The 10,432-nt window shown below is 33.4% G+C and overlaps 1 protein-coding gene across 2 annotated transcripts; it reads left to right on the top strand.

The window, feature by feature from the left end:
• Positions 1-1,651: 1,651 nt before the first annotated feature.
• LOC110738333 lies at positions 1,652-5,854 on the top strand. 2 transcript variants are annotated; one of them, XM_021918695.1, is made up of 2 exons: positions 1,652-2,368; positions 4,340-5,854. In XM_021918695.1, the coding sequence occupies exons 1-2, from the start codon at positions 2,288-2,290 to the stop codon at positions 5,459-5,461; spliced, it is 1,203 nt and encodes a 400-aa protein (XP_021774387.1). In that variant the 5' UTR covers positions 1,652-2,287; the 3' UTR covers positions 5,462-5,854. The 2 variants fall into 2 exon arrangements, with proteins under 2 accessions (XP_021774387.1, XP_021774386.1); XM_021918694.1 differs by having other exon boundaries at positions 1,656-2,368; positions 4,329-5,854.
• The last annotated feature ends 4,578 nt before the right edge of the window (positions 5,855-10,432 follow it).

The raw sequence follows: 10,432 nt of genomic DNA, 5'->3' as shown, positions 1-10,432 counted from the left end.
AACAGAAACTCAAGGAGGGGAAGTAGAGAGAGAAAGATAAATCAAAGGATAATTAGTAACAACTTCTAATTAGTTATACAAGGTAAAAGAGGGGGTTTACCTGTTTCAGTACTCTCTAATTGCAACTTTTGAAATCAGTATCTTATTTGTAACTTATACTAAAGTTCACTTCCTTACTGTGATATTTACTCGTGGATAGAAGGAGAAGTTGGTAAAATTAATATTTGAATAATAATTAACAACTACGAAGTATATCGTATGTTTGTGTGTTTTTATTTTTTTTTATAAAATATAGCAACTCAATAAAAGGCTATAAATACGTGCCATCTAAAGGTGCATCATGTTAAGAAAACTAGTCTTTTGGCCCGTTCGATGCACGGGTTATTCATTGAAAATTGCATTGAGAGATGAGTGAGGAAATGTCAATAAATTATTATGGGCGCAATGGGTAACCACAAATATGAATAAAGAAATTAAAGTTTTGGGACTTTAATTCAAAATTAGGTCTGAAAAAAAGAAGGTGAAAGGACTTATATTAAAGAGAGAAAAGAAAAAGGTTGAATGGAAAAGGGGAGATGGAGAAGAAGTGTTTAGTAAAAGAGTTAAGAAAGAGTGTAATAAAAAATTAAAAATGTAAGAAGACATGTGGTACATCAGGTTGGAAAAAAAGATATGGAAATGTAATAGGATGGGAATATGTTTCTTTCCCGATTTGAGTTTTTAAATACTAAAGTATAGATAGATTATTTGGTTAATGTTTAGTCATGATTATACTTAGGGGTTGTTTGGTTTGATCGTTTGGAATGGGTTGAAATAGAGTTAGAATCCACTCCATCTAATTTTTTTTATTTAGTTGAGATTTTTAGTAATGGAATCTCATACCCAAAGGGTTCTAACTCCTTCTCATACTCATTCCCCCTAAGATTCACAATCCATTCTATTAATGAAGGATATAATCCATTCCAACAATAAAACCAAACAACTTTGAACTAGTATGAGTTTTGAAATCCATACCTCTCCAGTATGATATTCCATACCAATCCATTTCAAATTGATGAACCAAACACCCCCTTAGTCCGTTAGTCGTATATTACTCTCACTTTCTAATTCTTGGATTTAAAAATTAAAGAAATAAAACTTAGTTTCTCTTACAATACTTTAAACTTGACAATTATTTCGTATTATTTTTCTACAAAATAAGAATTCCAAATATGTTTACAAAAGGGGAAAAAAAGTCATCCCCAGACTTTTTCATCTATTTTTTTCAATTAGTTTGTCTAATGTGTCTTCGTGGGCACACGTCGTAGATTCCCATAAAAGAGATATTATACCAAACCAAAATCATGGTTTAAATCTTTAGTCTTTTACCTAATGCAATATACCCTCACGACTAAATTATCATCAGAAGCTAAATCTTTAGAATCCAAAGGTAGAACCTTTGGATGTTGTTGTGATTGTATTAAGCTTGGTCAATTTTGCCAGAAAAGGAAAAAAGAAAAATAGATATCAAAAGTTCAACGATTAGTACACTTTTAATGATGGCAAGGCCGAAATTGTGGTCGTGCTCTCTAGTTTTTCGGCTAATAAGATTTCTGAGATTGACTAGTCAAATAGGGTTGAGTTGGTTATTCTTCACTATTGAATGGGGGCATTTTCTCTGCGCGAGTCACCTTCGGCATGACATTGTCATCCAAATATAAGTTGGTCATGATTGAGTAAAAAGAGATAATTCATTAATAGAATTCATAACTAATATACAATATTCCATTTTTACGCGCACACACACAAAAAAAAAAAAGTTAATGTATAAATTATTCGATGAGCTTCATTCAAAAAGATCTCCAAAATTAGAAATCCGATATTTAAAAATGAGACACTTAAAAAATAAAAAAACGAAAGAGCACCAATCTAGTAAATCGAGCTAATACCAAAGAGGCCATCCTTGTCGGAAGGAAGCATAGAAGAAGAAGAATGTGAAAGATTTAAACCCTGTTTTGGTCAGTGTACTAAACGGCAAAAGTTGCATCTACTCAATTTCCAACTCAAACCAAATCTTTTCAACCAAATCTTTTCCCTTTTCCCTTTTTTTTTAATTTTTTTTTTAATTTTTTTCCCCCCATACAAATAAACACAGTAAATTGCTTCTTTAGTATATTCAGACACGTTATTCTTCTTCTTCTCTCTCCTTTTCATAATTAAACGTTAAAAACCTAAATTTAATTCGTAAAACCTAAGAGAAAATTTTAGAAATTATTTGGTGAAATGGGTAAATGGGATCGACGCTATTATGCTAGACCAAGGCGCCGTTATTATCAAGATTATCAATGGTCTCCTCCCAGAGATGAACCTTGCCCTGACCCTGAAACTGGTATCTTTCTCTCTTACCTTTTCTGAATTTTTTTGAATAAAGATTTCTTCAATTGTTCTTGAGATTTACGATCAATTCTGAACTGGGTTTATTGGGTTTTTTAAATATTTGAATTTGGTTTGAAATTCCCTATTTTTGTTGAAATAGTTGGTTTAATGGGGAAAATATGACGAAGGAAGTAATTGGGATATACCTAAAGAGAAAATGAGACAAATAATTTGAGACGGAAGGAGTGTAACGATTAGGTGTATAGGATGTAATGTGACACTATATTGTAGGGTATAGAGTAGAATGCTATTGATTGGATGATTGTTATATTTTAAATTGATTCAAATGAACTGTGGTTGGATGTGAATTTTAGGAATTTGTTAACATTGTGATTGTGTAATTAATTTGAGGTTGATTGAAGAAATATTAATTTATTAGGGCGATTGTTACTGGGCGATTATCACTTCAACGTTTTCTTGGAATTGGTAAAATTGATTGTGTGTATTTGTGTAGTGTTGTGATAAATCCTTAAATCAGCGTCCTATAATGTTTGTAGTTAGCTGATTTGTTATTGGTGATTTTGAAATTGGTTCTATGAGAACGTGTAGAAAAGGAAAGATTGTGTTTGGACATCGGTTTTCTACGTGTTTTCGTTGGTTGATTCTATGATGGCATTCGTTTTACTTGCTAAACTTGTCCTAATAGATAATCGCACAGTATTTTTCCTTTCACCTTCCGCTCAAATTCAGAACTCTAGTTGTTCATGAGGCTGAATACAAGGTGTTGTGAAGAATTGAAGCAGTTGCGTTCTTGTAAAAGAAGAAAAAAGAGAGTAATGAGAGTTAAACCCGGGGGGGTGGGGGGGGAGAGGGGGTTTTGAAGTGTTATCATTCGGATGTTGATCATAGACAAGATCTTCGAAAGCTATAAATTTGTGGACCCAATGTAAACAATATTAGAACTTTTTGTATTGGTAGAAGGGGTAAAGAGATTAATTAGTTTTATGGTCCAACAACATTAGAGAAAATATAAGAGTTGATACTCCCTCAAATGACAGTGTCAAAGTTCAGATCAACCTTTATTAGATGAATGCTAACCGATTTAGCAGGTGTTAAATACCTAAATGATGAATATTAACCGATTTAGCAGGTGATAAATGCCTGAATGATACATCTTGTTCAATTTGGATTTTTGTAGTTAGTTCATTTATCATAGTGCTTGTCCATCCTGTTGCTTAGTTGTATACTTCTATACTGCTGTTGCTTGTGCTCCATGATATATTTTAGCTTTGATTTTTAATGTTTAAAATCAATTTATTTAGTACACCTCGAAATGAACATCATGTTAATTAGTTTATATGTCACATAAATCTGAATTAAGGTATTAATTTCTCTGAAAGCATATGGGATGGGATCATCCTGTCAGCGTATGTCACACCCGCAAGATGTTTTTTTTAATTGACACCACAATTGTCACTGTGATTTTGATTGTAAATTTTTTCAGTGATCAAGAGTGATTGTGTCAAAGACTTTAAAGACTTAAGGAGGGAATTAGGAAAGTGAGACAAGATATTTCCCATTGGGTTACCTTATGCATCTATGTGCATGTTACCATTGTTGTGTCTGTAGATTTACTTACTCCTTCCATTGAATATTTTGTCCCATTTGGAATATTCCATTTGAAGAGAAAAATATCACCAATAAATATAAGAAAAATATACTGATTTGGGATGTTGTTGGATTCACCTTGATGTGTAGTTTCAAATTTTTTTACCTGTTATAAACTTTTAATTTACATAATTAAAGATATATTTTTAAAATTGTGAAAAAGTTAAATGGGACGAACATTAAGGAATAGGGCAATTGTTGGGGGAGTTAGAGAATGGATGTAGTTATTACTTTTATTATATTCGTAAAATTATTGAATTATCTTGGATATTGTAGTATATGTTGCTTAACTTTCTATACATCAGAGGTTTGGCAGGATAATGTGCCGATGTGGGAAAAAAAGTTTTGTTATATGGTGGGACGGATGCCATGGAAGAAAGTATTGAGTACGAAGAACTTTATGAATCTCCTTGGTAATAGTAATGTGCTTAGCTGGGATGATTCTGCTGGTGAGGAGGCTTTTAATACTGCCAAAAGATGCTTTTGGGAAGATATGAATGGCCTTTCATGTGAAAATGAACTCCCTAATCCAGATATGTACATTGATGAAATAGATTGGAACCCCTATATAGATCCAGCTTTAATTAGGGAGGCAGATAAAGCATACTTTAATCCAGATGATAAATATTACTTACCTTCTTCTACTAGGTCACAAGAACATAGTGGATGGCCTGTTGATGTCGATGATCGTTGTGAACATGCTTATGTACAGAGTTGCACAGAGAAAAATAAAGGATCTGGCTGGGGCCAGTGGGATAATTCTGGTAATGGTGCTAGCACTTCGAATAAAGATGATGATCCTTGGGTGAGCCGTGACATACATGATAATGGAGCTGTCAAGGATAAAGCTACTGGTTGGAATCAGTGGGATAACTCTGTTAGTCACACAAGCAAGTTGAATACTGATAATGACCCTTGGGAAAACCATTGTTCTCGGGGGAATGAAGTTGTTACAAATACTACTTGGGGAGGTGAATGGAATAAACCCCCGGGTTTACAACCAAATACACACCCTGACATGTCGAACAACTGGGGTGCCAATGGTAATTCATGGAGAAAAGAAAGCTCTGGATGGCAAGATCGTGCAGCAAGTTCATGGAGCAGGAATCAAGAGACAGGAAAGGTAACCTATTCCAGTTATTGGAGTGACAGAAATAGAGAGAGGCCTCAAGAATACAGTTCTTATCGGGGTAATAGAATGCAAAATGGTAGGAGCAACCAGTGGGGGCAGAAACCAAGGGACAAGTATAACTGGGGGCCAAAAGATTCCATAAATATCCATCGAGGGCAAGGACAGTTAAATGCAGGTTGCCGTAAAAGAGAAGGTCCTGATTACTATGTCGCAAACAACAAGGGCCCAAAGTTACAGGGGGATGGCCAACCATCTTATCACTGGAATGGAAGTAACAATAAGAGGGGCAGTTTTGGAGGCTACTGATCTTGATTGGGCTTGTCTTAATTTTGGGTGCATTTCTAGTTCTTTTTGTAACTAGCTCATTATATAATAGTAGGTCGATCGTATATATCAGGTGCTGGTGAACTAGTCATTGTATCCATGGATGGAGTGATGATGGGGCTTTAACTGAGATTGTGACACCCTTTTTAAATGTGGTGTTTCTGTGATCTTATGTGCCATCCACATATTTTGGCTTTTAGTTTAGAAGTTATGTGGAGTATGTAGTTTTAGATGTGGTGTATTAGCATCTCTGTGATTTTATATCAAGGGCTTCCTCATTGCAACCAAACTGTACAAATTATCAGGAGATTTTTGAAAATATTTTGGGTTATTGCTTTTCATCCCTTCGCCAATGAATTTCGGATTGTTGGTCAATTGTGCTTTAATTTTAGATTTGTCTAATGTCATCGTGTAATGTCATTTCTCTAGAATGTGAAGTTGGTGCAGCACATATCTATGGCAGGTTTCAGGCTGAATGTGCAGATCTTGAAGTGCAGTATACTTATATGACATAGGTTGGTTCAGCTAAACGACGGTGTGATCTGTTTTATCCATCTTTCTAATAGACACTGGTTCTCTTACGGGGCTCTTTATAAGTTTATAAGGGTTTTTATCATTTGGCCAGGCTAAATTCCTGAGGGGATGATTAAAATCTTCCAAGTCCCTTTGATTTGGGCATAATTGGCGTTTTTGCAAAATTCTCTCGTGTAAACGCACCACTCCTTTTGGTAAGGTAGGATGAAAGGATATCTCGCTTGGGTGTTGGGGTGGGGGGATCATGGTAGGAATTGACTCCTAGTTTTCAAGCAGTTCGCTTAGAATTTAGAAGATCGGCCAATTGCCTCTATGCTCCAACTCTATAAAGCCGCACAAACTCTTTGTAACACTACTTGATCCTTCAATATTACGAGTATATCATACTAATTCTCAGCATTGTGAAAGACAAAACCAAAAATTTTGAATGGGGTTCAAAATTTTGACTAACTAGATAACATGATTCAATATCTAATACATTCCATATTGCAAATTACAGTTATTATGATAAATTGAAATGAAAGTATCGACAAACCTTTTTTTTTTTTTTTTTTTTTTTTTTTAAAAAAAATAAATAAATTTGGATGTAGGTTGCAATGTGTTAGATAACAAGGCTTACTGGCTTAGTAGCAAATCACATTGAATATACTGAGGGTGAATGTGTGATGCAATCATAAAAAGGGAGATCGTACATAACGGATTACACCTCATCCATCCTAAATATGCACTCAAAGGAAACGTTTTAAGCCCAACTTAAACGGCATATTAGAGGTGGAAATTCCAAGAAATGCGGACATGTTTTTAGGACTTTACAATTTTACATCATCCTTCCTAAATGTGCACTCAAAGGGAACATTTTTATTTTTTAACATAACTAAAACGGTGTTGTGAAAAATCCTAAACAAGTTGAATTTTTACTGCATTGGATGAGAGTAAAAATAAACAAGAGTTATTACAAGGATTAATATTCGTACTTAGATGTGTCAATTCGGGTATTCAGATAGAGTTTGGGATAGGTTGGGATATTTGGGTCGGTAATGACTAGTCATTTTATCCTAACAGGCAAAATCAAGTTGGGTCGAGCTTGATTAGATTCAGGTCAAAGTTGAGTTCAAGTATGGTCGAGTACAAATCGAATTTGAGTCAAGTCAAATTCGGTTTAAGCCATATTGAGTTGGGTGAGCACGGATTTAGATCTAACCAGGTTTATTTGGGTCAAAATGGGTTAAGTAGACTTTGGATCGGGTCTTCAGATAGATCTTAGTTCAAACCAATTCATCGGTTAAATTTTAAGTTAAGGAATTTTGATTATTAGCTCAATCTTAGTTGGAATCATTTCAATTTCGGGAAGGAGAATATGTGAACTTCAAATTTTATTAATGTTTGAATTTTGAGATTGTCGGTAAAATTATACCCCCACTATTTCGTAATAATTGTCACATCATTAACTAGATGACCGACTTTAGCAATCAAGTCTGTTGCTTGACTTAACTCTCGGTAGATGCAAATGCCATAAGTTTTGAAGTTATGAAAAAGCGTGCAAATGTCATATAATCAATATGCCACGAAATTGATGAGGTCTCTTTAACTGAGTAGATGACTAAGAGATTATCACCTATTGTGAACTTGTGAAGTCATTAATTATCTCATTGATGATCGAGTGCTAGAAAAACACATTTGTTGTGGCTATGCCATGAACCTTGGTAATGCTAAGATTGAAGGTGTGTGGTTCAAATAGTAGTCCATTGCTACCTTTGATGATGATTTATGTTGCTACCGTATCGAGAACCAAACCATTAATATTGAGTTAGTAGAAATTGGCATGATGAATCGATGATGTTTGATGAAGAATTGAAGATTGAGGAGGTGGAGGGATCTCCTACATTAAACAAAGTATCAAATAAATGACTTGTAGATAGCCCAACATATAAAGGGATAGCATTTATCCACGAGACATTAATATATCCATGATTATTAGATTTTATTGGTTTATACCTGTGATAGGGAGACATTAATATATCCATGTACCATTTCAATTAAAGAAATAACTAATGGGAGAGCATTTCTATACTAATTATAAATTTCATTTTCACTCCCTCTTTTTTTCAATATTAGGAATTTTAACGCGCGCGATGCGTGCTGTATGGCTAGCAATTATTATCGATGGCCTTTATACTCTATACTTATTTACATGATATTTTATTATAATTATTTGTACATAGGCAATAAATAATGTGTCGGATGGTGTGTAGTTGTGCAATGTTTGAAGCTTTAATAGACCTATTTTGATTTCGCGAAAAGACGGTAAAAAAATATCGAGTTTTAGAAATATAAATGTATAGAGCTATTTTGATTTCGCGAAAAGACGGTAAAAAAATATCGAGTTTTAGAAATATAAATATATAAAATGTTTAAAAATTTATTGAGATTAATTGAATAAATTAAACAAGACATCACACAACTTTATACTCAGTAATTCTTGTACTCCATATATATTAAAATTAATTTAGAGTCTCTTTAATACTTTGTATTTAAAAGAATTTCAAATAGGAAAACAAAAGGCGATGGAGAGAGTAAAAGATGGTTTTAAATAAATATTGAAATAAACACAACTTTTTATATACAAATCAATAATCAATTTACTATTTTAAGGCTTTTGAAATTAAAATGGGGGCAAATATGTAAAAGAACATTTTTAGGATATAAATGTCGAAACATTATTCATAAGAATTTTGTTAAACTTTTTATAAGGTAGGGATAGAGACCTGAGAAGCAAATGCCCCTTGCGAAATGATAAAATTGACGAAATATAGAGTTTTAATTTATGAATCTTATTACCTAATTGTTTTAATTATTATGAGGAAGCCCTAGTTTATTAATCGTAAATAAAGCGACAATTTATCCAATCAGCATGATATTTTTGTTAATAAATCAACAATTGTGAGACTCATATTTTATTTATCAAGTTGATAAACTTGTAATCCGTATTTTCTCATTAATCATACCATATGTATTTAAAACAATTCTTTCAGCTAGCTCTCATAAGTCATAAATCAAGGAAGTCATGTTCATATTTAGGCAACAATGCCTCCTTAAGTCCACCTCTAGTAGCATAATTGGAGACATTCAACAAAAACATTAAATATGGAATTCCAAATTACTGACTCATTTGTCTGCACAAGGATTGTTCACTAGTCACAACCATTGCAAGGTGAAAAAAATCACAATCACTAAAAAGTACAAACATTAAATAAAAGAACGAGTAATCTCATTCACATGAAAATGAAAATACACGTTGATCACCATCGACATGATCACTAGATAAGTCGGGGATCACAAAATTAAAGAAAGAGTACTCTCATGCATTCACATGTTTTGAATAGAATCCAATACATCAAATTGAAAGAGAAACATTACGAAAAATATTTACACTTTTTGTTTGGGTAGAAGGAAATGGAAGGAAAAGAAGGGAAAAGAAAGGGAGAAGGGGACAAACTCTCTTATTTGGGTAAAGGATTGGGGAAGGAAGGAAAAGGAGAGGGAGAGATCCATTTTTCCTCTCTTTTTAATAAGCATAATCGGTCCAAATTTGGAGAGATTTGGAGGGAAAATGGAGCTCACCTCTCCCCTCCCTTTCTTTTCCCTTCCCTTCCTCCTCTTTCCCTCCCCTTCCTTTCCTTCCTTTTTTGCTATCCAAACAAAGCGCTAATGAATCTCTTTAATCAACTAAGGCCCTTGTTCTTTAATTTTCATCTTATGTTTACTTATTTTAGGAAAAATAATTTCACATAAGTTTTGATTAGGGTTGATAAGCTCTAAATAGTTCAAGAAAATAAGTGATAGAGTATAAAACATATTCCTGAGCCTCAACCATCAGTTTAAGATTTTGGTTGAGTTATTCCTTTAACATGGTATCGGAGCCATCGTGACACAAACGTAACGGGTTCAAATCTCATCCACCCCTTACTTTCAATTGGAATATTTTGCGCAGGGTATGCGGATGGCTCATGCTGTATCCACATTTCAAACCCAAAGGCTCTCATGTGAGGGGGCGTGATAGAGTATAAAACATATTCCTGGGCCTCAACCATTAGTTTAATCTTTTGGTTGAATTAGTCCTTTAATAATCAGTTTCGATAATTTCTAATGAGAGTTAATAAGAATTATATAAGTTCAAATTACAATTAAAATAAGTTACTTTAAGGTCTAATAAATTTAGATAAATTTAAATAGTAACAAGTAGTTAAAATAAAATAAGATAAATTTAAATAAGTAAAATTCAAGAAAAAAAAAAGCAAATTAGGTGAATATAATGTACGCTACGAATGTGTAAACTTCACATGAATTGCCATTATGTGAATGAAACAATTCATTCCATTTTTAGGAAAAAAAAAAAAACCAAAATTGGCTTGAACGAGT

This window comes from Chenopodium quinoa, unplaced genomic scaffold (genome assembly GCF_001683475.1).
Source record: "Chenopodium quinoa cultivar QQ74 unplaced genomic scaffold, ASM168347v1, whole genome shotgun sequence".
NCBI lineage: Eukaryota > Viridiplantae > Streptophyta > Magnoliopsida > Caryophyllales > Amaranthaceae > Chenopodium > Chenopodium quinoa.
This window is presented reverse-complemented; position numbering and strand designations above follow the sequence as displayed.